The sequence below is a fragment of the Corvus kubaryi genome, unplaced genomic scaffold (assembly GCF_017639235.1).
Source record: "Corvus kubaryi isolate FWS band 111438036 unplaced genomic scaffold, C.kubaryi_AGA036_p1.0 37266, whole genome shotgun sequence".
Classification (NCBI taxonomy): Eukaryota; Metazoa; Chordata; class Aves; order Passeriformes; family Corvidae; genus Corvus; species Corvus kubaryi.
Window position 1 is genome coordinate 6,554,945 of NW_024581081.1, and position 27,382 is coordinate 6,582,326.

The 27,382-nt window shown below is 43.8% G+C and overlaps 1 protein-coding gene across 2 annotated transcripts; it reads left to right on the forward strand.

Moving 5' to 3' along the window:
* Window positions 1–6: 6 nt before the first annotated feature.
* On the forward strand, window positions 7–18,331 carry TAF5L (TATA-box binding protein associated factor 5 like). 2 transcript variants are annotated; one of them, XM_042025233.1, is made up of 5 exons: window positions 7–26; window positions 3,810–3,954; window positions 8,517–8,621; window positions 10,531–11,255; window positions 16,388–18,331. In XM_042025233.1, the coding sequence occupies exons 2-5, from the start codon at window positions 3,813–3,815 to the stop codon at window positions 17,183–17,185; spliced, it is 1,770 nt and encodes a 589-aa protein (XP_041881167.1). In that variant the 5' UTR covers window positions 7–26; window positions 3,810–3,812; the 3' UTR covers window positions 17,186–18,331. The 2 variants fall into 2 exon arrangements, with proteins under 2 accessions (XP_041881167.1, XP_041881166.1); XM_042025232.1 differs by lacking the exon at window positions 7–26 and adding an exon at window positions 82–401.
* The last annotated feature ends 9,051 nt before the right edge of the window (window positions 18,332–27,382 follow it).

Below are 27,382 nucleotides of genomic sequence, written 5' to 3' on the forward strand. Positions count from 1 at the left end.
CGTGATATCCTTCTTTCCCTTGGAAAGTGCGTGGGTTTAATGAGCGTCTCCTTATCGCGCCATCTCTCTTCCCTTTTCTTTTTTTCCTCCTTTTTCTTTTCTTTTTCTTTTTTTTTTTTTTTCCTTTCTTTTTTTTTTTTTTTTCAAATATTGACAGGAGAAGGCTTTCACTTTCGCGTCCCTTCAGCGAGCGCCCTTCGGCCCGCGGAGCAGCAGCGGGACGGGCGTGGGGGCCCGCAGGACTCCCGGCCCCGGTGACCCCCGGCAGGGCCCAGACGCGAGCAGAGCCTGGTGCCGCGGCTCCGTTCGGCCCCGGAAGGGCTGGGTGGTGGAGCTGGGGCCGAGGTGGTGTGAAGTGGGCTGGAGGAAAGCGTGTCCCGCAAGTCCCGCAGAGGACATCGGTGAAGCACTGTTTGGCACCGCCTTGGGGCGGCGGGGGGGTCGGGGGGGAAACAATGTGGAATTGGCAAAGCGTCATTCGTGGATGGTGAGCCAGATCTAGGTCCAAATGCAAATGGATTCATGCTGTTTTAAAATCACAGCTGTTCCCTCTCTGCCTCTTCACGTGAATGCCACTGCTCAGGCAAAAGCCTTCTCCGTAGTTCCTGCTATCCTATTTTCCTATTTTTGTACCACCACCATGCTCTCTAGGTCTCCAAGTCAGCTTGTCATGTTTACTTGCCTGTTTTTGTGAATTGCAGATGCTGCATATGTGATATCCCTTGGCTCTGAGTTCATGGTTATCTTCATATCAGTTTATCCTCATCTCGTTTTTTCTGAAGTTTTGTAAATCTCAGATTATCCTAATGTCACAAAATGAAAAATTGGGAGCTATTATTGTTGGTAGGCCCCAAATTTCACCTGTAGTGATAAAGGATAAAAGATTAGTTTTTTGCTGTCCACAACTGAGGCCTGAGATGGAGTTCTTATTAGAGAATATTCAAAAGATGCTTCTGTTTTATGCTTTTATTGGTTTGGGTGGTTTTTAAGATTGCTTGTTCTTAGTTCTCTGATGCTCACAGGTCTTTCCTCAGTCTGTTGCAAGGAAGAGACTGCTTTCCCAGTGTCAGAACCAGAATACAGAGTCTTTAAAAGCAGTGTTTCCAGTGCTAGTTTTTAAGCTCTTTTTAGTATGTCTGTACTGGGATTATTTCAAGGCTGTGGAATCTGCCTAAACCTGTACCTGAAATGTAGCATAGGTGGGAAATTAATTTTCTTGGCCCATTGCTTAGTTCACAACTAATTTCTAGCTTTTCTAGGAAGGAGGAACTTGCAATGTGTTATTAGCCTCTGCTCTGTCTTTTTTTTAAAGTGGCTTTGATCCTTAAAAAAAATTACTTTAACCTTTTTTCAGTGCTCCAGTTTGCAGCACTGCAGAAGATGCTGCACTGTAGCTCTGCAAACTCACAACGTGATCTTTCCTCTCTCTTTCCTTGTGTATTTTGCTTATCAGTAAAATTAGTTAATGGCATTAGTATTTATTGTTCTCTTTCGCTGTTTGAGAAGAATGAAACAGCTGGGACTTCTGAACAATTGTTTCAAGCTTTATGCATTTCATGGACAGGGAACTATATGCTTCCGGTTTGTTTCATCTTTTGGAGTTAATCTTCAGTTATAAAAGCTAGAGTCTTAAAATTGATTGAAAGTTAAAAACGGCAGGCTTGTCCTTTTATACCTTTAAATTCTGCATCATTGACCTGTTGTGCATTGGCTTAGTTTGAACCCAGCTGAAGGCATTTTGGCAGGCCATCCTTATGTTTATTTTATGATATACTCTAATTTTGATTAAGGGCTCAATAAAGAACATTTGTAGGAATGTTGGTTTTGCTCTTGCAGTTTTTGTGAATGCTTTTCCTGCCTTGGTGACGCTATTCTTTGTAATGCTGAGTGTTAAGTATAAAGGCAAAAGTGAAGGAAGAAGCAAAGAGCTGAAATTAGAGTATGGGTGACAGTGTGTCTGATGCCAATGGGTGTTTCTTGGTGAAGACGTATTCCCTTAAGGTAGTTCCTGTTGTGTTACCTGGCAGCAGGGAAAAAAAATCTCCTTGAGATACTGCTGGTAACATCCCCTACTGTGACTGCAGGGGGGAATATAGAGGGGAGCAAGATTGCGTAAATGCCTGTGGACCTGGGCAATCACTTGCACATGAGTCCATGCTGCTGGCTGAAATGCAGAATGGTAACCATACATTGTGAAGCTTACTTAAGAGTGTTTTTAGGAGGGTGCTAAGTTGCTGATCCATCCTTGTGTCCACTCTTCTTTGTTGTCTTCATCAGAGTTCTGTTTTTCCTACAGTTTTGTGCAGCAGAAGTGTTACATTTGAGACAGTGTAAGTATTAGATATAATTTCTTTAATTGCAGGGAAGATGAAAAGGAAGTTTGCTTTTGGAGTGAAAAAAGGTGTGGTTGAAATCTGGAAATGCTTTGAAAACTCCCACCTGTTGATGCCCCTTCCCTACCCTCAAAAGTTACTTAACCTGTGGTAGCAAGTGGGAATCTTTCTAAGGTTTCACCCAAGCATGTGGGTTTGCAGTTCCACATATCTGTTGAAAGTGAACTCTTGCTGAAACCTTGCATCCTCATCCACTTGTACCTAACTTCACAGAAGGGTTATTGTTCTAACAAGTGGAATAAGCACTAAAGTGTACATGGGTATTAGAAAAGACTTATTTGTTACAATATTTTTAAAGCTGTCCTTACAGTAGAAATAATGGTTCTTACAAGGGGAGGAAGAGCATCCTTGTCTCTCTGAGAAGTTGTGTTTCATTAGATTTAGCTGCTCAAACCAGGAAGCACTAACACTCAGGAAACATTCATGTCATTGGTAGTGGAGCTGTAAGGTGTTGAACTGTCTCGAGGCAGGCTTTACCTAGTATTGTTATAGGAAGAAAAACCCCTGTGGCTTTATTTAAAGGCTTTTAGGTTATCTAAATTTTGTGTAAAATTGATGGCTATTGTGAAGGGTTGGTGCAGTCAGTGACTCTCCAAATAGCAAGGGAGCTATTGCATTCATCTTACTGAGGTTCCTCTATTACAAGCCAGGAGCTAAAGGGTAGCCTTGGGCTCATTCTGTTTTTGAGGTACTACCAAGTGGTATTTGTGAGGATGGCTTCCTAAATGTATATTAAAAAACCTTCAAAGGATTATTTTTGTTTCAAACTTTTGTAGGAGGGAAGCCTGGATAGATCGAGGCAGGTGACAAAGACAGAAGGCTCTGCTTTTAATTTCCTTCTTTTTTTCTTGGGGACCTATCTGAGTGAAGTGCCAGAAGTCTGGCTCTAGCCTTTAAGTTCAGCCAATAAGCTACTGCTTCTTGGACTCCCCATATAGATTTGCTATATAAAGCACTATGTTTCCAAAATTTCCTTCTTTGTATGTTAATTTCTCATTCCACTGAATCTTCTGGAGTTTTATTTTGTTGGTTGGTCAAGCAGAGGAACCAGAAAATGACTGAAGATTACTCAAACTGCTGCTGTAAAAAGACAAGGAGGAGAGACATTCCCTTTTTATGAGCTGTTCTTAACAAAAATGCTTCAGCTCACCATTGCACTTTTAGTCCAGAATCCTCAAAACTAGTTTTGATTCCTCTGTAAAATTAGTAGAATTAGGCAGCAAAATATCTTCAGGGGTCTACAAAATGTCTAGTTAGGCCATACCACCAAGAGGCAAATCCCTGAAGGTTCTGTTTCATACTTCAGCAACAAAAATATGGAGCTGTTTGATTTCTATTGGCATTATTGCAGCTGCAGTGTAAGTTGATCTTAGCTTACCCTGTAAGAGCCTTATCACCTCTTTCTTTTCTTTTGAGGTCATGAAACGCGTACGCACAGAACAGATTCAGATGGCAGTGTCCTGCTACCTCAAGCGCCGTCAGTATGTGGACTCGGAAGGTCCCCTAAAACAAGGGCTGAGGCTGTGTCAGACTGCTGAAGAGATGGCAGCTAATCTCACAGGTAATCCTGTTGTATTTTCCATGACTGCTTCTTGGCAGAGTTGTAAGCATGTATGTTGGCAGCTATATGAATTTGTCTGCACACATGGACGTTTCTTCTTTTGAAATAAATCTCTCACTGTTAAGTTGGCATGAATTACGAACTTCTGAAGAATGAAAATGTGGGTGAAAGTGTAACAAGGTGACATTCAGTGGAACATCAGGCTGAAACACCATGTCAGGGTAGTGGAAAATACATACGTTTTATCCCAAATAACATGAAGTCTGGTGAGTAGTGGGGCTTTGGAATGGAGGTGAGAACAACCTAGATGAGGAAGGAAGTAGAAGGAATTCTGTTGTACCTTTGTGCTCCAGCAGTTATATCATGTGAAATTAAGGCTGTGTCTTTTTCTGGCCTAGTCAGCTTTGTAGTTGTGAAAAGCCTTCTCTGTCACTTGGGGGAAGAAAACCAAAACCTTCAGTGGATGAGACAAGGCATGCAGGGAAATAAACTTTCTTTTCTTTCTTAGAGATGTTTGAATCCTGCCACACTGCTTGCTTTCCATATTGTGTCTGTGACAGTCTTCATTGTAATTATTACTTTTATTTTAACAAACTATGCTGTTGCTTGAGTGTGTACAAGTATTAGAAGGATGAAAGTTATGCAGACGTTATAGAGATTAAATTCACTTGTAAAAGTAATAGAAAATACTGGGCTGACCTTTTGGATAAAAAAGCAAGGAGAAATTTTTTTCTGTTAATGAAACTGCTTAGATTATGACAGTATCCCAGGCAAAGTGGAATGGTGGAGATCTTAGTTACTTGTAATACGACTTGATTTGATAAAATATTAGTAGCTGTATAACTGTGTTTGTGGCTAGATAAGACTGGATGCAGGAACCGCTTTTTCCACCTTTAGAGTATTTTACCATAGTTAACAATCCAAAGATGAGTGACTTGTGGGTGTATGCCCAGGGGGACTCCCTCAGTGGCCTGGAGGAAACTGGACAATATTTCATTATTAGAAGTAACTTAATGTCTTATTAGTGCTTTTAATTTCCTCACTTTTTTCAGCCTATCTATCAGAAGTTTATTGCAATCCCTGAAAAAGTACTGGGGAAGATGGTAAAAAAATGAAACCAAAGTAAAATACTGAATTGTTTTTCAATGGGAGATTTTATGTGAGAAGTGGGTAGAAAGGTCAGAATGTGCTCAGCATGTGATACCAGCCGTATGAGGAGGTCACCGAAGTGTCTTATGCAGTGGAGATGGACTGGGTTACAAGCCATTGCACGTGCATGTGGCCTCATGCAGAAAAAAAATATTTCAGTAAAGAGTGTGAATGAGTGTGTGATTGGGTTTTGTCTTTTTTACTATCTTCCATCAAACGTTATTACTAAATTTCATATTAGTCTGTATCCTCTTGCCAGTGCACGTGTTTAGTGGATGGTGATTCAGAATTCAGTCATCAGTTTTCATTAGAACTGAAAATGGTCTGCTCTCATGTGTTCAGCTTCTTACAACTTCTTGTCAAGCATGCTCGCAGTGAGCTGTCAATGAGCGTGCTGCAGTTCCATCAATGAGTGTTGGAAAAGCAAACCCGAGCTTGTTACTTAATCTGACAACAGGTGCTGAAAATACTTTCTGCTGCAGTCATCTCAGTTTTGTGAACTGAATAAAAACGGAGCAGATTGTAAAGCCTGCATAGCTTTATTTTGGGGAAAATTATCAGCATGTTTTTCTGGAGATGTTTTTGCTTTTTCCTTAGAAAAGCTCACCTTGTTTTTTCTGTTCAGTGCTTTTGTTTGACTTTTAAATTAGCTAGCCTGTGTGAATGGGAGACTTGGAGCAGATCTTGGAAGATGATCTGGTCCAACCTTTTCTCTGGGAGAGGGAGCCCAGATGAGATTATCTAGGATGCTGTCTGATTACATCTGCAGTAAAATACAGCACAGAGCTTCCTTGTGAAAGAATAATATCTGAGGACAGAATGACTGACTAAGGAACAGGTTCTTCTAATTCTGCCCATAGCACTGTTAGCACATATGACATACAACTATCTGAAATAATGTCAAATTGTACATCATCACAGTCACGTAAAAGAGGAATCAGTTGCTGTTATACAACATTTACAGCAGCCCCGCATTTGTTAGCTGGAAGCAATTCTGCTGGTAGCCAAAACACAAGACCAGGAGGGTACTGTCCATATCCCTGAGTTAGGAGCGAGTTCCTTTGAATTTCCTATCAGGTTGCATAGCTGGCCACACTTACTGGATATGAAGCAGCAGATATTTCTAGTAGATGTTCTTATGACCACTGGGGAAGGTAGAAAAGAAACTGTGGTAGGTTTATTAATGTACGAGGATATAGCAAGTGTTTTATTTCTACCGGATGGAAAATGTGCATGAAATTTTACTGTTATTTTGGAATCAGTTGACTTCTTGATCCTCTTTGCAGTTCTCGTAAGTTTTGGGAAGGCAAAGAATTAGAATTTGTCACAACTGTCTGGTATGTAGGGTTCATTTACCATTTCCTGGACGGGAATGAGCTCTAGCATCACTGCAGAAAGAATAGGCCATAATGGTTGCCCAGTCAGACTGTTTCAGGACAGGTGGACAAAAATGATACTCCACTTTCTGAAGCAAGAAGTACACCTTTGGAATTAAGTTGCTTATACAGAGAAAGTTGTGGCATGGAGGAAACATTTCACAAAGCCCAGGCCACTGAGTTGTGCTTGCATAGCATGAGCAAGGTGGCAAGCCATTCCCATTCCTGCAGAAATGAGGCCACCAGATCTCTGTGAAGAGTTGACTGTTATATGTAATCCTGTGACAGCATAAGAGACAGGCCCTCATATTTCTGTATTTCTTTGCTTTTACAATGAGTTGTATGGGTGACATTGGAAACTGTCACTAAGTATTCTTGAGTTACTACATGTGTATATGTGCAGTTTACTTTCTCATGCTGAATATTGATTATATTAAATTTTACATCCAAATAGCAGAGCTTTTTACTTCAGCTGTTGAGTAGTACCAGTATGTAAGTCTGGAGTTCTTACTGGAGAAACTTACTGAGTTTCTGAAGCAGCCAGGCTGTAGAAAGCTCAGTGTAGCTGTGCCTTTCAGCAAGTTATATTTGTTTATATCTAAACTTATTTAAGATGATATCATATTGGTGCTGGAATCTGGTTTTGGCTTTTTTTCCCCAAGAAGGGATGATGAGCACAGCCCATCTCTCTGTTTCAAAAGCTGAATTCAGCTTGCCAAACTTACCTCCTGTATTTACATAAGCTGAAGGAAGGTAGACCTTTGTCTTACCAGAGAGAGAGAGGAGTGGGGGAAGAAGTAGTGACAGGCTGCCTGTGTACCATGTGCTGATCTCTTTCTAATTAGAGGCATTGAGATGAGCTGGAGGCTGGCCTATCTCTCTTTAGCGTGTGAACATTTGATAATGTTGTTCATAGACTTCCAGGGCTGTCAGACTGGTGCCTCTCTGCATGAGCCAAAAGCCCCCCCAGTGAATCAGCGGTAGAAAGGCAGAGGATGGAAAGTGATGCAGGGCAAGGGAGACTTAAATAAATTGAAGTGAAAGTAATAAAAATAGGGGGTTTGGAGGTGACAAGAGTTACAAATTGAAAAAAAATAATAGGAAAGGAAAATAGTGAAACTCCTTGCCCTCTTGTGCTCTATTTAGAACAGCAGAATGTGTGTTTCTAATCACTTGTATTTCCACGTGCTTGGGGTATGTTGATGCGTGTCTGAAAAGTTGCACAAAGTCCCCTGCGGATTCCAGGCCATTAGCAGAAAAGCAAAGGTTTGGTGCCATAGAAGGAGAAGCCAATTCCCTTTCTAAACAGTTCAGAACCACTTTTACCAGAGTCTGGTTCTGAAAAACAGTTTGACACAGTCTGAGAAGACTGTAACAACTGGGTTTGTGGTCAGTTGCCAGCTACCCCTTAACCTAAAATCCTCAGGGAGAAGGGCACATTTTAGTGAAAAACTGCTAAATGTTTGCTTAGAGATTCAGTGCTTTCTCCACCACCTCTGTGAGACTTAGTAAATTATAATGATTATAATTTATTGTAAATTATAGTGACTGGGATGAGAAATTTGAGAATCTGAAGTAGTGTGACTGTAGATTTGTTTATGATGGTTGGTAGGACTCACCAAAAAAGAAACTATATTTTGGGGAAAGTTGTGTATTGCTTTCTTTATCTTTTCTGAGTGTAAAGTTGTAAAACCACAGTTGTAAAACTTTTAAGGGGTCTGTGATGGTGTTACTCTGAATTTCTTGGGAACTTAAGGTTGCGTTTGAAAACTTCAAAATGAGTTCTGGGTGGAGCAGGTGAGTTGCTGAGATTTTTAGGATGGGTTTTGGCTCTCAGTGTATTTTCTCATTCATGATCTGTCTAGGTGGTTAATGCCACATTTAGATGCTTTGGACTACGTTATACCTGGATGGTTTGAAAGATTAAATGTCATCTGAGTGGCTGCATACTCTGGATTTTATGAGCAGCTTTGTTTTCAGACACACATGTAGAAATCCTTAAATCCCCATGTAATTTTTGCTTCTTCTATTTCACAGTCCAATCTGAGTCTGGTTGTGCCAACGTTGTGTCTGCAGCTCCCTGCCTGGCAGAGCCACAGCAATATGAAATACAGTTTGGACGATTACGCAATTTTCTGACAGGTAAATATCAGGAAGCAGGGAAGAAGTAGCTGAGTTTTGGTTTTGTTATTTCACTGAGTAAAGGGCCATATAATAAAATGCAAAATCATGTCTCTAACAATCTTTTGATTTCTAGTTTTGAGATTTCAGTTAAAATAGAAATGTTTAATTTTTCTTTTTTTGGTTGTTGTCTGTGTGCTGAATAGCTTTGAATTTTGTAGATGGCTGACTGTCTTTTCTTGCTCAAGCATTTGGCCTTTGTAGATATTCTAGACAACAGCATATTTACACAGGACAGGAGTAACTTCACTAATTAGTCTCTTGTTCAACCACCTGCTCAAAGTGGGGCAAGATTGGTGTTTGATCAGGTTGCTTATAGCCTTTTCCAGTCAGGTTTGGAAAATCAAAGACTCTGGAGATTGCTGTACATCTCTGGGACCCTGCTGCAATTCAGTGAGAATTTTCCTTGCAACAGCTTGCCTGAGCACCTCTGAGAGGAGGCTGGCTCCTTTTCCAGTCTAATATCTTGCTGGGTACTGAATGCAAGCAGTTGAATACCCCCTTTATTCTTCAGGCTAGGTGGACCCAGCCCTGTAACATCTTCGTATGTTCCTAGGGAACATTTTTCTTTGTTCATGTTTCTGCCAACTTCCCTTCTCTTCCTTTTGTCCCCTACTGCAAAGTGAGGTTCTTCTTCTTGTTGCATTTTTGGACTAGTGCACCTGGAGAAAAAGGAGACCTGCTGACTGCTTAGAGCTTTTACTACATTCAGACCACTGTTTTCACTGGCTTTGGCCCAGTTTCAGTGGGAGAGGAAGGAGAGTGATGCTTAAGTATTCAAAAAGTATGTATACACTGCACACCACACATACTCTGTAGTTACTCCTGTAGAAATGAGAGAGAGGCACAGTATGGACTAGGGAAAGTCTGGAAGAGTGCTCAGCACAAAGGAAAAATAACCTAATGGAAAAGGAGAAAAGGGACTATGCATTGATGAGTGGCAGGAGGGAAGAGAATGTTGAAAAGCAGCAATGCCTTTTGCATTTTGAGGATCAGCAGTGCCCATTTGTTTTCCAGTAATTTGGACCATTTGGTCCTCTGGTAATAACTCATTGTGGCCCTGTTTGTTGCCATGGTATTCTGCAGGGCTCCACTCCTCACAGTTCCCTGCAGCTGGCAAACAGCCCCAGAGAAGCTGGGGAAGGAGGGGTGGAGCTGTTGCACAGATCAGCCTCTGCAAGGTACAGCACAGCCTAATCGGGGTTTGTTACACTGTGTACTAGGAATTACTGCTGGGATTTGCCTTGGCAGAGAGAGAAAAGCATGTACATGAGCAGGCACAGAAATAATAAAACAAGAGCACAGCATATTGCAGTACATTTTGGAAACTGTAGCTTCCTTTCCCCTGAAGACAAATCAGTTCCATCCAAAGCACCACACGCACATTTTACTGATGCTGAGAGAAAAAAAGCCACTACAGCTCAGGCCTAGACAAGCTAGGTAAACAATTTTGACTTAAAACACTTAAATACTATTTTAGATATAATGAATAATTTTGAAGTTCATTTATCACGATAAACAAAGGGCATACTTTTTCTTTTGAAATAAGTGGGGAAAATTCAACTACCATGTATTTTATGAGGTGGTATATTATTAGCTGTCCCACACCTAAAAATGGTTTTGAAATCGCTGTATTTTATTTTGGCAAGGTACCTCACTGATGTGGCAATCTCTCTTCAGGTCTGCAATACGTACTGTACCTCCTTAAGGTGACAAAGAGGTTCACGTAGATGTGCCAACAAAAGTCTCCTTTTGCTTGCTCTCTCATGTCGCTGTCAAGGCTTTTTCAGTAGTTGTCCTTGCTCTGTTTTATTCCCAGTAGAAAGTGGATTGAGAAGTCATTCCAAGTTTTTTGTTGTTTTTTATATAGATTCAGATTCTCAGCACAGCCATGAAGTGATGCCTCTTCTATATCCCCTCTTCGTCTACCTCCATCTGAACATGGTCCAGAATGGCCTAAAAAGCACAGTGGACAGTTTTTACAGCCGCTTCCATGGCATGTTCTTGCAGAATGCCAGCCAGAAGGATATCATTGAACAGTTGCAGACTACCATGACTATTCAAGATATCCTGTCCAACTTGAAGCTCCGGGCTTTTCTGGACAACAAGTACGTCATTCGCCTTCAAGAGGACAGCTACAACTACCTTCTTCGCTACCTCCAAAGTGACAACAACAACGCCCTGTGCAAAGTCCTGACCTTGCACATTCACCTGGATGTGCAGCCTGCCAAGAGGACTGACTACCAGCTCTATGCTGGTGGGAGCTCTTCACGCAACGAGAGCAATGGCCTGGAGCCCAGCGACATGCCGGCTTCCATTCTGCAGAATGAGGCAGCGCTGGATTTACTGCAGGACAGCATTAAACGTGTCAAGGACGGGCCCCCTTCCTTAACCACCATCTGTTTCTATGCCTTCTATAACACGGAGCAGTTGCTGAACACTGCAGAGATTTCACCAAATAGCAAGCTGCTCGCTGCTGGGTTCGATAATTCATGTGTGAAGCTGTGGAGCCTGCGCTCCAGGAAATTGAAATCTGAGCCCCACCTTGTTGATGTGTCCCGCATCCGTTTGGCTTGTGACATCCTGGATGAGGAGGTCTGGATACCCTTTTTTTTCTCCCTTTCTCCCCCTTCTGCTGACCTGTTTTGAACATGAATTGTTGAGGATCTAGTAATGTCTTGGGGAACTGTGAGGCTGTTTGACAACCTGTGTGCCTTGATGGTCAGATTTTATAACCTGCTTTCCTCCTTGTTCTTCCCTGCAGTGGTAGTAAATGCTGCATTGAGGTGCAATGAGTTTGTGTTCGGGTCATAGTTTGTTAGTCCTAGGTGCTGGTCCCCCCTCCTTCAGCTGTCCTTGAACAGATGCCAGATGCCTTGAACAGGCAGCCCAGTAAGGGCAGGTGACTAGAGTAGGCTCCCTTCCCTGAGGAACATGGAGCCTTCTTCGGGATGGAAAGATGAAACAAGGAGATACGGGCCGTAAAACGCAGTGCCAAATGAAAACTAGAAGGAAAGTAGCTCAGAATAACCAGGCATAAGGGTGGAGATGGAGAGAAGGGCAGAGACACAGGAAGAGGAAAATACAGACAAAGTAAGGAAACAGCTAAAGAAGTCTGATCAGATGCCTACATGCAAAACTGTATTTCAGACATCACCTTCATTTACCAGAGGTAAAGAGTTATGGAAAAATTATGCAAAATGTCTCTTAAGGAATCTGAAGTGTAGAAATTTCAGAGGCTTTCTACTCTGGAGTGGTGGAGACAAGGACAGGGATGTGTGTACCTTCAGTTCACATGCAAGGCTAGATGGCATCTTCTACATGACCTTTATTTTTCTTGGGGTTTTTTTTGGGTTTTGGGTTTGTTTTTTTTTTTTTTTTTTTTTTCTTTTTTTTTTTTTTTTGCTTTCTAGTCACGCCCTTCCTCCCCTCTCCACCCAACAACTGCCCAAGTAGCAACTTATATCTGGTTAGAGATCAAAATTTGTGACTCTTTCATTGTTTAATCACTCTTCTCCTAAAAAAACCCAAACTGATTTGTTCTTGTTTAGCAGGAGAGACATCGTTTTTTCTTCTAAAAAATACTTAGTGGCAAGGTTCTATTTATTTTGGAAAAGTGCTGAGAGCTTGGTGTATTCAGGGATCTGTGATTAGGGGTTGCTTTGTTAAACAGCTTGAGAAAAGAGGCAGGCATCAAGGTGAGACAGCACAGCAGTATGGTCACTGCTTCCCAGGTTAACCCTTTTTGCAGAGTGAGCAGGTAAGTGGGTCAAACTAGCCCAAAATGGAGCTATGGACTTGATTTCTTTATAAACTGCATGAGTTCATAGGGCATGTGACTCTGTACTGCCCATCATGGAAGCCCAATGTCAGTAACCTGCAACAGAGGAGAATTTGTTTAGTAAATCAGCAGGTCACCTTCTTTGGTTCTGGACTGTGGAAAAGTGAGATATTGCCAGGTTATCAGGAGTGTGTCTCTGGCATGTGGTCATAGACTTGCATGTTGTGCATGTATTAGGAGACAGCCATGGAATCTTGAATGCAAATGGCTTTGGTGGCTATTTGATGTTTTGTGTACCCTGCAGTTTTTGTGCACAGGTCTAAAGCCAGAACTGGTCAAAAACCAGCATAGATCAAAGTCCTCATTGCCCTGAATAATTTCCACCACTGACAAAACAGTGACCTGAGCAGGAGTTCAGTGTTGAAGGAGGATACCAATACCAGTCTGAACACACTGTTGGTTACCAAATGCAAATGAAAGCCCCTTGAATACAAGGAAATAAGTTCACTTATCTGGGAGCCCTAAGTGGAAATACACAGATACCCACAGAGTTGCAGGTGGGAACAGACCAGCACTTGCTTTGGTGCCATGGGAGAGGAAGCCAAAGATACCAAGACCAAAACAGACTACCTTGACTGGGCTGCAGCTCAGTGTGAGCAGGGGCTGTATTTCAGATTGTCACTGCAGTCTGATCAGTAGCAATTCACAGGGATAAAGCTGATAAAAACTTTGACAAAGAACAAAAAATTCTTAATATGCTTTGACATTACTTCTGTGAGTTCTGTAGAATAACTTGTGAGGATGTTAACATTTGATTTGGTTGATTTCTGTATTGTATAATTAGTTTTGGATAATGTATTTAAATAGCAATGCATTAAATAAGTAGTCTTCAGCCTGGTTTTTGATTTTCTGCAGGGAAACATCCTTCTTTTTATGAAGTTATAAAGGTCTAAAATCATGCTAGTTTCAGTTGCTGTTGTTCAGGGTGGCACTAAAGCTACTCTGTTGAGTTTATTCTTCTTGTGAGGGGGTGTGTGAGTGTATATATATATATATATATATATATATATATATATATGAGATTGAGACTTAGAAAATGTGTTAGAACAACTTCTTTTTCCTAGTCCATGTGAAGCCTTTGTGTCACTAAGGTCAAAATCATCTTCTAGGTCTAGTTTTAGTGAATTTTGCTCAGTGTGATGCTGCAGTGTACTTCACTAGTGTAGCCTTGCTTATTGCAAATAAGAGAGGCTTACTATTTTGGGATACAGTAATTCTGTTTTCTTTATAGTAGTGTCTCACAAATGCCACTTTATAGTCTCTCTTACTTTGGGTCCAGTATAAAAATGGAGTTCTGTAGCTGTACAAACGGATGTATTGTCTGTCTCTGCAATTTTGCCATGCTCATCGCTGGTACTCCATAAATTAACATCAGAAAATAGTGCTCTGTTCCAAGCCACAATAGTGCCAGCCTTTAAATCCTGTGAAGACTAAGTATTGACCCCATTTAGCTCTGCTTCTAAGGTTCTGCTTTTAAGTGGCAGCGGTCCTTCAAGTGGTAATGAGTGAGGATGATGCTGACACCTTGTTTGATGGCAGATGGGAGGGAATTCTGGAAGGAGCACTAAGAAATGTCCTGCAAAGAGAGCCATCCTTCCTCATCATTCCCTGCTAGGGAATCTCTACTGTAGGCAAAGAGATCTTCCCTTTTGACATCTTAAGAGCACTGCAGGATGAGAGAGATGATGACAACCAGGAAAACCTGTTACTGGTTAGAAAAAAAAAAAAGATGTGAGACTTTGTTTTGTTTTTCTTTGAGACTATCATTGTTGCTTTTTGAGGCTTGGTGGCTGCACTTGCAGCTGCCTCCTTAATCTGGTCAGCAGACTAACTTGGCTAGGGAGGAAACTGAAAAATGTAGTGACTCAGAAGCATTACAGATACGCTGTTTTCAGTAAGCTATGAGAGGAGCATGCAGTTGTGCTAAATGGGTGTCAAACAAGTCGAAGATAAGATTTGCTCCCTGTGACCATATGGGAGTGTAGGTTTCAATGCTGCAGAAGGCGTTGTCAAATCTGCTGGTACTGTAAAACAAGGAAGGCAGAGGAGGTCCTTGCAGACAGCCCATGTAGCTTTGTATTTGAATGCATGAAGTTGAGTACCTGGACTTGCAAAATTTGCAGAAACTGTAGTACAATACAGGTAGCTTGAAGGGGCTTCCACTGGTAACTTGTCAGGAATCTTATGGTCATAATTAAATAGCATAAAATGCTGCAGGTATCAGCCATTCCCCTTTAATGTGGTAACACAGCCTAGAGATGCTGTGGATTCCAGTAAGCCATGCTCTGTCTGAGGTAGAAAAGCAATTTGAATAAGAATGGGGTTTTGCATGCCAGAGCCTGCAGTTTCTCTCTGCCTCACCTCCATAGCAGAGATGAAGTTGGCTTCCAGCCGCATCATAAAGCTCCCATGGGCACTGACTACTCTGAAGAGACGCAGCACTGCTAAGTATGGCTGGCTGCCTACCACATAACATGCTGTTGAGATGGAGAAAGGCAAGGAGATAGCCAAGTCAGAGTTTGCTCACCTCCAGCGTGAATTTGAAACTACTGGAGGAGAAGCACTTTCAGGGCTATTGCTAAGTCTGAAGCCAAACTGTCTGTGGGTCCTGAGGTCAGGGGGGTGGAAGATACAGAGCTGCTTTCAACACACCAACTTCTGCTGGTCTGACTTCTGCTGATTGGCAACAGTCCAGCAGCCCTGGGGAATTGGGTTTCCTCTCCAGGCAGGAAGTGCTCCTTCTGCAGGAAATGGGCCAGTTCAAGATGATAAATGTTAAAGGAGCTGCTCACAAACAAAAGGATGTTGTGTTGAATTTGATGTGCTGAATGGGTGTTACTGATTCAGTACTGAGGAAGAGTGTCTGCCTGACAGCCCTGAGGAAAGGTGGTCTCAAGTTACTACACAAGTGCACCCCAAGACAGGGTTATCTTGCACTGTCAGTGAGACCCCATCTTGTCAGGCAAGGACACTTCTGAGATCTGTTGAAATCTGTGCAGTCTGTATTTCAAGTGTCAAGGGCTGCTACCTGAGTAGGCTTTTAGAGACTCTTACCTTCCATTGGGAGATTGCTTTAGCACAGCTCACTGAATAGTCTTTAAACACAAAAGCCTTTACTTGTTGACTATCTGCCCTGGTACTTGAATTGGAGAATAACAGGATTGAAAGGTTTCCAGTTCCATCATTTTTGTGATTATTCATCTTCTCCTATGCCAAAATAGATACATTGACCTAAATAAGCTGCGTACAGTTGCTGTTCTTGAAGGGTGAGGATGTGAAAGCATCCTGATGGAGCTTGCAGGGAGAAATAGATGTTAGAGCCTTGCTGGGTTTGTGTTTATGTGTGGGGTTAAGAAAGAATGTTAAGCAGACAGCTTGTCAAATACGCTTTGTCTTTCCATCTGCCTTTTATTTTAGACATCTGTGATTGTTTCCCTCTACTGTGAGATTCACTTCCAACAATGACCACACGAAAAGAGTAGATGCCAAGATCTGTTTTCAACATCTTAGCCAAGTGTTTTTAGTACAGTGTGGATAGGGGCTATGCATATTTTTTTAGCAAAAGGAAAAATGTCATTAAATATTTTTTCCCCTCTTTGCCTGCAGTCTCAGGTTAAGATGCCTTCTGGATTGAGCATAAGGCTACCAAAAATAGTGATAATACCTTTATAGAAAGTCTTATCTCACCATTTCTTTCCGTATTCACTTAGAGCAAATGCACCAGCAATGTTTATGTCTCAGAGTTGTACAAAATGTGCCACATCTAAAGTAAATAATCTAAGTCCTTCTGTATTAACAACCTCCCATTTTCCTTGTGGAGATTCTTGTATTTGTTGAATGGATAAACATGCTTCCTTCCTTGTTTCTTTCTCTTCTTCATGACCAGGAGGAAGAGGATGACAATGCAGGCACAGAAATGAAGATCCTGAGAGGACACTGTGGACCTGTGTATAGCACGAGGTTTCTTTCAGACAGTTCAGGACTCTTATCTTGTTCTGAGGATATGTCCATCAGATACTGGGACCTCAGAAGTTTTACAAACACTGTGTTGTACCAAGGACATGCCTATCCTGTCTGGGATTTGGATATTAGCCCCTGCAGCCTGTATTTTGCCAGCGGTTCCCACGATCGCACTGCAAGGCTCTGGTCGTTTGATCGGACGTACCCGCTGCGAATATATGCAGGCCATTTGGCAGACGTGGACTGTGTCAAGTTCCACCCCAATTCCAACTACTTAGCAACGGGCTCCACAGACAAAACCGTGCGCCTGTGGAGCACTCAGCAGGGCAACTCCGTGCGGCTTTTCACTGGCCACCGGGGCCCTGTGCTGGCGCTCGCGTTTTCTCCCAACGGGAAGTACCTGGCATCAGCAGGTGAAGACCAGCGGCTGAAGCTGTGGGACTTGGCATCCGGAACTCTTTACAAAGAACTGAGGGGGCACACGGACAACATAACCAGCCTTACTTTTAGCCCTGACAGTAGTTTAATTGCTTCAGCGTCAATGGACAATTCAGTTCGGGTCTGGGACATTCGGAACACTTACTGCAACGCCCCTGCGGATGGGTCTTCCAGTGAACTGGTTGGTGTATATACCGGACAGATGAATAATGTACTGAGCGTACAGTTTATGGCCTGTAATCTTCTTCTAGTGACTGGAATTGCACAAGAAAATCAGGAACATTAATTTTGCTTTTTGTCTTAGGGAAGTGGGTGGGTGTCTTGAATGCCAGAGTCCATTGCAAGCTGAGATTACTGACTGTGAAACACTTTTCTTCCTCTGCCCCCTTGAAAGGCATGTTCAGAGTGATGCAAATGCTTTAAGATGTCACAAAAATGCCTGTACTGTTGAACAGAATAAGGAAAAAAAGGAGGAGTGATGAAAATACATATACATTCTAATTTTGTACTTGTAGGAATGGGAAAAAGGGGAGTAAATCCAGTAGCTTGGGGAAACTGAAAGCCTGGCCCAGATAAGTGAAACTGCCAACCAGATAAGCTGCTGACCTGCACTTAGATATCCTTCATTGATTGATGGGCACATCTTACCTACTGTTAATTCGGCTTGAGTGTGTGGAGAACTACTGGCTCAGTGGTTTTTGTTTTGTTTTGCTTTTGTTTTCCTGGTATTGCAGAGGACCAGCATTTTTAAGACCCTTTTATTAAAAGAACATTGCATATTTCCTACAGTGATAGTGGTCCTAAATATTTCAGCTCCCTATAGCACTTCTGGAATATTTTGGGCTAAATAAGTAGAAAATACCCTTGTTCTTTTTTAGTAAGGGGATGGAAATCTGACCTCAGTTGGGGCCCATCTCTGCATTGTTGTTTGGGTTTGGTTCCTGGTACTAGCTGTGATTATGTGTATTTATGTTCCATTAATTAGGAAATTTTCTGACTCTGGTTGCACTGTGTTTTGAGGATGGGAGGACAGTGGGGACAGATTGGTGGCTTTAGGGTAATGAGCGACTTGCCCTATCTGGGGGGAGGGCACCATAGAACAGAAGCGGCTAAGTTAGGACTCCTGATGGAAACAGGGCATGTCAACCCACCACTGCACCTCACAGAAATATTTCCGTAAATGGAAGTTGGCAGTCTAGGGAGAGGGGGATGAGAAGAGACACACAAAGTGACATGGGAAAAAAATAGTATTACTAAATTATTGTGTGTACACAGAGGCAGCTCTGCCAGTGTTGGATTTTTCTCAAATGTTGCAATACCGGTTTCATGAACACTTTGTGAGATAAATCATCAGCATTTACAAGGATCTGCGGAAAAAGCACGTTCTAGTTTGTCATTTGGAGAGATTAAATATTTCTGCTTTCTGGAAAGAGTTATTTTGTATTTTGTTTTCTATTAAAAGCATTTAGTTTAAAAAGAAAAATAAAAATTGTTTGGTCCCTTTCTGGGAAGTTTGTTCTGACTTGTATGAGAAGAAGAGGGCAGCAGCTTCCCCTGCACTGCTTGAGCCAGACCCCGCTTGGCACTTGGGAGGCTGAATCTGGTGGTCTCGCTCACTTGGTGCTGTTTTGATGTCCCCCTGCTTGCTTTCCACAGAGCTGATGTGACGCGTCACAGAGTGGAATATTGATACAGCTTTGTAGGTCAGCTAAAATGTATGTGGAGAATCTAGGTACTCCCTGAGGTTGATACTAGACACCAGAACGCCTCATTCTGTAGCGCTATATGACCTTTACTTTGTGGTTTGATCTTTTAAAATGCCTCTTTCAAGCAAATGTCTTCTAGACAGGCTGTGGGTATTAAATGATAATTCCCTTCAGCTTCCCTTAGCCCTTCTGGATTTTCGTGAGAAAATTCTCTTGAGAAGATCTGAACAATCTAATAAGAGTTCAGACAACAACTCACAGTTGCCTTTTTATTTTATTGTGTATTTAGATGATAGTAAACTACAAAAAGCCTTTCACCAGGAAAGTGTTTAACCTTTCTGACATGTGCTGCAGCTCAGTGCTGGGAGTACCAGAAACCCCTCTGTACACTTGGAGTTGAATGGCACTGCTGCTCTTCTGGTGGCTGCTTGTCAGAAGTGTGACGCAGCTTAACAATCCCAGACGAGGATTGGGCATGTTGAAGAAAAATGTATGGAAGATGGTTGTGTTGCTGATGCTTTGTGCTATGCAAGTCTCTAGAGAGACCTCCTTCCGCTCTGTTGAGCCAATACCGCACACCAGACCAAACACATGGTATTCTTCAACCTGCAGTAGTAACCTGTCTAGTTGTTTTGAGTGGTTTTGCTCGCTTCTGTAGATTTTAGCCCAAGGGTTTCATTGAAATGACTATTTTGGCTGAAGGCCTGTGTGAATACCTAGGAAGGATGTGGCCCACCAGTGCTCACTGGAACTCATTTTGCTGTTTGTTGCCATATGTCCTGAGCAGTGTTTAGATTTAGAGCAGCTGGAGTTCTGGTCCTGAAGTAGAGCAAACAGCAACCAAAAGGGAAGGGGAGGAGGGAGGGGGAAAGGGTAGGGGGTGGAAATAAGAATGAGATGGGCAGAGGACAAAGTTTCCCATTAACATCTTAACTTCTACAGCAAAATTGGGCTTTTTATTACTTGCATTGCTCTGAAGTATTTTGCATATAGAAGTGACAAGAGTAAAGAGACTTCAGAAGCAGATCCTGTTATGTGTACATAGGCTAAAAGATGTAAAACTCATTCCTGAATTGTTGGAAAAACAAGGACTAATTATGTGCTTCAAAGCTATAAACTACTATGTACTGTGTGGAGAGTTTTTGGTGCTCTTTGAAGGAAGCTAGGAAATAATCTAGACTATAAAAAAAAAGTCTGCAGTTGATTGACAGACTGAATCTTAAGGCAGAATTGGGAGGAAAGTATGAGTGGATGGAAGGAATACCATTAAGTACAGCAAAATTTGGACTGTAGTCTCTATTAGCTACCTAGTTCAGAAATAAGTATACTTGCACAGACCACTTTCTATTTTAATTATATAACAAAAACCACAAAAGGATTTAAGTTGACATAGTTAAGCACTCAAATGTTAATAAACATCCTAGCAGGATCTTGCAGTTTGTGTGTCCATATGTAACACAGTTCTCAGTTGCATAACTGGGTCTTCCTTCCCCTGCAAAACTTTTTACTTCATGTGCCTCCTGCACGATGCACAGGGCACCAGCTACTGCATGGTACCAGCCAGTGGCTGTCAGGAGATACTCAGAAAAAGAGGACAGATGAACAGTGGTCCTTTCATGGTTTACACAATCCTGTCTTCTCAGAGTTATGGTTTGCTGGGGTTTGGAGTCTGTTACAGTAGACCTCCAGCACTGCAGGCTGTGTGTCTTTAATAACAGCTGATGAATTTAGTTTCATCTAAAATAGTCTCATCTCTTTTATTAATCAGCTATATACTTGTAGCTTCCACAGTTTTCTGCAGCAAGAAGTTCTACACCTTGATTTTATGAGGGGGGAAAATATATCCTTGGTTTTGACATTTTTTATCTGATAATTTTGTTCTGTTCCCTAACCTCTTGAATTGATAAGACAATGAAGAGCAAAACACCTTTCCAGGGTGTCAGGTAGTCCAGGCCACAGCAGGTATAGACAAAGCTAAGGTAAAAGCCCATGTTTAGTCACTGAATACTGATGAAAGGAAAGGGTATTTGCTCTAATAAATTGCTACACCCATTCACAGGTCTATACTAAAGTTGTCCTCCTCACTTTTAACACAGGTGTCTCCCAAGGAGGTTGCTGCCACACTGTTCAGTCTAAAGGTCTTAATTCCTCAAATGGTAAATTCATCCTATTCCTCCCCATTCTGGTCACTTTGTGACAAGACTGTCTCTTACAAGTGTTTTTAAGTCTAAAAACATTTTACAGAATGGTATTTCCATTAACAGGTCCTTTGGGTTTGCCAATAAAAAGGACTTCAAGCCATGTTGCTAACCTTGTTTCAACACTTGCTGCCTTTTGTTAGACCTCTGGGCTCTGGGTTCTTCAACAAAGTCCTGAAATGGCCTTTCTTCTGAGTGGTGTCTAGTTGCTTACAGTGAGCCAGGCTCTAAAACTGTACCATTACAAGACACCGATGTGACAGTTAAATTAACTGCCTGGATGTCCCTTGCCAAAGACTATCCTGGCATGCTCCACATCAGCTACGGGGTGTTTTTAAAATGTACTGGATGGGAGCCCAAACTGACTGAAATAACAATGTTCACCATGCTCAGCGTACTTCAAGTATAAAATACTGATAAAAATTTTTCTCTGGACTGGTAATCTTTTTTAACAATTTTAAACCTCTGTCTGGCTTTCTGTTTCAAGGACGCCTCTATACAACAGCACTGAGCAGCAGGTGAACAGAGAAGGTAGTACATTCTAAGGGCACAGTTTAAGACAAGGTGTTACCTCTGGCGTGTTATATTGAAGAAACAGTCTCTTGGGACAGGGAAGTTGTTGAACAAGGCAGCTGTAGAAGTTCTTTCTATAACTTGATATTACAAGTGTTACACTTGCATTAAGCTGAGGGTTAGGGGGGAGGAAGGAGGCAATTTCAGAAGCCTGCTTTTATCAGTAGTCCTGCTTTCCTACCTAGTCCAGATCTCTGCAGTTCCTTTTAGGATTAAGTTGTCTTCTCTTTGCACAGGTTTGTGATCTTCAGTGAAGTTGTGGTCTTCTGTTTATGGCAAGCCTGATAACAACAATATTTTAGGATACACAGATGGGGGATCAGCTAAGAACAGGGCTTTACAGTGTTTGGTGCTGTACAAGTATATCAGCACACAGGCAGTGCTCCTCTGACACTTTGCCTGAGAACAGGAGGAAGTAACTCCATCCTAATCCCTCTACCGGGCTGTCAAAGGGAGGAAGTATGCTGGGATTGCTATCCAAGCTCTGGAGAATGGGATGGGAGGCAGCTCAGGAGCTATGAGTGTCAGGGCACAAGACCAGGATAATGACGGTATCCAGTTCTATTTCTTTGCTATCACTTCTTTCCCCCACCGAGTAGTGACGCTTCTGTTCATAGTGCTGTACATCATGCATCAACACTTGCTCCAGCAGCCCTGGTAGGGCAGCAGAGGGGCTGGTCAGGCAGCTTCTTGAAATGATCACCCTGCATTCCTCGTAAATGGCCTGTAAATATCAAGCCTGGGGTTTGGGCTGGAGTGTTTCTTGTTTGTTGTTTTTTTGTTTGTTCGATTTTTATTTGCCTTTTGTTGTTTTTTGTTTGTTTTTCCTGTGGCATAAAATTATTTAACAGAAGTAGGCTGTAGCAGACTGAATTGCCTGTTTCCTGAAAGAAACCTTTGATTGTGGAATATTCTTTGGGATATTTAGGGATATCTTGAACCCCCTGCCCCTAATTTGGAAGGTGCCAGATCAAACTCCATTTTTACACCTAGACAAGTGGGCTACCTAGACAGCAGTGGGTGCTGTAGTTCTATCCAGAGACACAGCAACACTCCCGCTGAAATATCCAAAGGCTGGATTACACATGAGTCTTGGGAAGTTCCTGGAAGTGACAAGGTAGCTGGACACTAAGGAAAGGCTACTAGATAACAAACCACTCCTGCCAGAAGGTGTTTCTTCTTCTCTGGACAGCAGCAGCAGTAGTACCTGTGCTCTCTGATGTCTGCCTTAGGCCAGCCCTGCACTGGCTTTGCAACAGCTACTAATGCTTTGTAGTTCATGGAGAGGGATGGGGCAAATAAAGGCAGAAGCTGCTGTGTGCTGCTGCAGCGATAAACTGGGGCCATGCTGTAAGACAACTCCAGACGAACTAGCGCCAACTGCATGTGGAGAATGGCCAGTTGTCTGGCATCCAGAAAAGCACAGCAAAACTCGTGTACTGACAACTTGCCCTTTAGAACTAGCACAGATCCTTCCGGAGCTGCATGTACTTCAACACCAGAAATCTGCCAACCCTAAACATTCGCTCCCGGGGACTGGACTTCTGAGTGCACATGTGACTTTGTAGTATTTTAGGTTAACACATCACAACTTCAGCCCATTACTGCAGTTGAAGCAAGGCATGTTTGCACAGCTTTTTCCTTTTTTTTCTTTTTTTTTTCTTTTTTTTTTAATTGGTGAGTAGCTTAGCTGGAGACATGTGCAGGACTGCTGTTGCTTTTTGCCATTTTTGCTTAAGGCAATAGGAGAGCAATCTGCATGTGATTAACAGACTGGAAAAGAATAGCCAGAATTTTAGGCACTCTCTTCCCTCCTGGCAGCTCCACTCCAGTAGTGCAAATATTTCATGACCATTTAGGATGACTGTATAACCATCTGTGAGTTTGGAGGTGGTTGTATTTTTATTTATTCTTTTTTAACCCAGAAAAAATGGCTAAACCAAACTGGAGTGTAAAGCTCTGCTGCATCTAAACTTTCTGATGCCTTTGCTAGGCAGATCTCCTTGTCCCGGAGGAAGTGGGGAGTGCTTGGCTTTCTCTTTTGTTTTTAAAATTATTTATCCATAATTCTCACTTCTCTGAAGTCTCTCAAGAGAAAACACAAGTGCTGAGAACCTGCCTTTCTGAAGCACTGTTTGTGTCTCCATGGATTGTTCTATTGCATAGAGAGATCACACACCTCAGTGACATCTACATGCAGCGATGCCAGAGCCCCACCCTGCACACCTCACTGCTCGGGTGCACCTGGCAGTGGGAACTGTATGCTTCATTCAGGTTTAATTTCACAATGGAAATGTTTCATTTTCCTTTAAATGGCACTTTGAAAGAACATGTATTATGGGATTTCAATGCTCTGTTGCTTTTGTACTGCTTGCTTCACTCAATGCAAAGACTTTTGTCCTGAAGTGCCTGGTTTTTTCTCCCTGAAGATGGAGACAGGCTACAAAACTATTTCAGTATCATGCAATAACTGAATAGAAATTTAACGTTTGCAGTTTAATCTACAACATCTAACCCCATCAGCTTTCATACACCCAGCCAGATAATCTGGGGACAGTACAGGTTTGGCAGGACAGCCTGCAGCACCTGAAGCTTCACTGCAAGACATAAACTCTCATCTCTGCAAACTTTCCTGGGTGTGCCCTTCTTGTGGTGCTTTCACCTCCCCTGTATTCACCTGATTTCCCCTCTGCACCTTCCAGGGCAGGGGTCAGAGCTGCAGCAGTTTGGCAAGACCCTGGCCCTTGGTATTGCACCCAGGTTTGAAGTTTGCTCTGTCCTGTGTCCCAGACCCCATTTAATCCCCAGCCCTCAGAGGTGGGAGGCAGCCACCCTGGGGCTGGCATGGGGGACACAGTGCTAGCCTCTGGGGCACACCATGGCACACAGCCTGCAGCGGTGTGAGGCTCCTCAGGCCACAACAGGGTCAACTAACCGCTCCTCTCACTAAAATATACTATTTAATTGGGTGTTTCCCCCTTTTACAGCCTTGTGTAGAGTTGCCCCAAATACCAGTATTGTGTACTAGTGTTTTCCAAAACTAGGTTGTTTAGCCTAGGGGAGGTGTGACCTTATTGCTCTCTACAACCACCTGCAAGGAGGATGTAGCCAGGTGGAAGTTGGCTTCTTCTGCCAGCCAGCCAGCCAGCGACAGGACAGGAGGACACAGTCTCAAGATGTGCCAGGGGAGGTTTAAGTTGGACATTAGGAGGAATTTCTTCACAGAAAGGGTGATTCGACACTGGAACGGGCTGCCCGGGGAGGTGGGGGAGTCACTGTCCCTGGAGGTGTTTAAGGAAAGGCTGGATGTGGCTCTCAGTGCCATGGTCTAATTGACAGGATGGCTGGTGTTCGGTCATAGGTTGGACTTGATCGCAGAGATCTTCCCCAAACCAACTGGTTCCACCCCTCTTCGGGAAACGCGGGTTCGATCGGGGCGAGCCCGCCGAGAGGCGCCGCCTGGGCTCTCTCCTGGCCCGCGGGAAGCGGCCACGCGCTGCACTGCCACGGGAGAGAATTACTCAAAAAAAATCGCCCTAAACCTGGGCATAGGGGGAGCGCAGCTCCCACACACCCTCCCACCGACCCTCACAGGGAGGACGGCCTGCCCGGCTCGGCCCGTCGCGCTCCTCCCGAGGGAGCGATTGGTCGCGCCTCTCCTCCGAGGGCAGCTCGGGAAGCGCCGAGCGCCACAAAGGCCCCGGGAGCTCCGCGCCGCCAGCGGCGCCAACACCCGCCCCGCGCGGGCCCTGCCCCCTGGCGGCCTCCTGGCCCCGCGCGCCGCAATGCCGCCAGCCTCGCCTCCGTGAGGGCCCGCCGGCGCTGGGAAATGACCACGGGAGTCCCACTGGAGACACTACTGAGAGGGAACCTCATCAGTGTGTGTAAATAGCTAAAAAGAGGGTGTGAAGAGGATGGAGCCAGGCTCTTCTCGGTGGTGCCAGGCAACGGGCAGAAACTGATGCGCGACAAGTTCCACCTGAACATGAGGAAGAACTTCACTGTGACTGAGCACTGGAACAGATTGTCCAGAGAAGTTGTGGAGTCTCCCTCACTGGAGATATTCAAGAACCATCTGGATACAATCCTGTGCCTCTAGGATGACCCTGCTTGAGCAGGGAGGCTGGATCGGATGACCCCCTGCAGTCCTTTCCAATCTGACCCATTCTGTGATTGAATATACATTATTTATAAATATACACCACATCCTCCTAGCAGTGCCTATAGAGGGCAGAGAAGCTGGGTGTGGGAAAGGACGAAACTCTGTGGTGCTACTGCCCTTGCACCGCAGGCCTCCTGTGAGGAAGATTTATGCTAATTCACTCAAATATCAAGGGAAACTGCTCCGGTGGTTTTCCCAGGATGAGGCTCCGTTCTTCAGCACTGTCACTGGATGTGCTAACCTCTCGATTTCCCTAAATACTGGGAATTTGGCTATATCATTTGCAGTAGCAAAAGGCTGTTCATGTTTTCTCGTGATCTTTTGATACAATTTTACACATTTGTAGACTTTAAAGTGTGGTTGTTCGAACCACTGTGGCATATCTAGTCTCACAAACCGTTGTTAACTAATTTATACAGAAGCTTGACCCAAAATTTTAAAACTGAAGTATAGGTATCCCTATATTGGGCACTCGGGTGAGGAAAACAGGACAGTCAGTTCCCTGCTCTGGCTGCTGGTACTGTGTGGCCTTGGGAAAGTCATGACTGGGTTTCCTTTTCTTAAATCAGGTTTGTGGCAGGAGATTATTTGGAAAATGGTTCGCACCCTGAGCAGTGATATGTGAAAAAATAGTAATGTTAAGGGGTAGGAAAGGACCTTAAAGATCATCTAGTCCTAACCCCCCTGCCATAGGCAGGGACATCTCCCACTGGACCAGAGCTCCATCCAAACTGGCCTTAAACAGCTTCAGGGATGGGGCATCCAGAACAGTATCTCACCACCCTCACAGTAAAGAATTTCTTCCCAATATCTATCCTAAATTTCTCCTCTTTCTGTTTGAACCCATTAGTCCTAATCCTGTGGGCTCTAGCCCCTTGCATGGGCACATAAGGCCAGTTTATATAGATCCTTTAGACACCAGCCTGAGCATGGGATCAGGAACATGTGGTGTCCCTGAAAGGCAGCTCTCCTCTGGATGGAGATTTTTCCCTTGTTTGGACCAAGACCAAACCCATGGACACAGGCTGGCAAGGTCCAGTGGGCAGCCCGAGATGGCTGGAGATATTGTGACTCATGCGGGCCTGGGAGGAACAGGGGAGGGGGCCAAGTCCCTGCTTTCTTCTCCCGGGATTGGCTGCCTCAGCTCCCGTCCCCTCCCAGAGGGTCTCTGCCATCACTGGGCAAGGCAGGTCAGGCTCAAAGAATCAGAGACTTGTTAGGGTTGGAAAGGACCTCTGGAGATCATCCAGTCCAACCCCATGGCAAGGCAGGGTCACCTCGAGCAGGTGACACAAGAACACGTCCAGGTTGGTTTTTTAATGTCTCCAGACAGCGAAAATCCACCACCTTCTTGGGCAGCCTGTTTCAGTGATCTGCCACCCTCAACATTAAGTTCTTCCTCATGTTGAAGTGGAACTTCTTATGTTTTCATTTATAGCCACTGCTCCTCGCTCTCTCGCAGGGCACCACTGAAAAAAGTCTGGCAGCATTCTCTTGGCACCTGCCTTTGAGATATTTATACGCATTAGTGAGATACCCTCTCAGTCTTCTCGGGCGCCATTTCGGCAGGCCCGGGCCCCCTCCAGTCCCTTCCCCGGGCCGTGCGGCGGCAGAGGGCGCTGGCCGGGGGCGGCCGGGAGGAGGCCGACTGTGGCAGCCTTATCAGCGCGCCGCAGGCCGGGCCGGGCCCGCGCGGTCGCGGGTTCCCGGCCGCCGGCCCATGGGCGGCGGCAGCGGCGGCTCGGAGGCGCCTCCTCCTCCTCCTCGCGCCGCAGACCCGCGCGGCGGGGACCTGCGGCCGCAGCAGTAGCTCGGGTGCCGCGCCGGCCGCATGGCGGGCTACG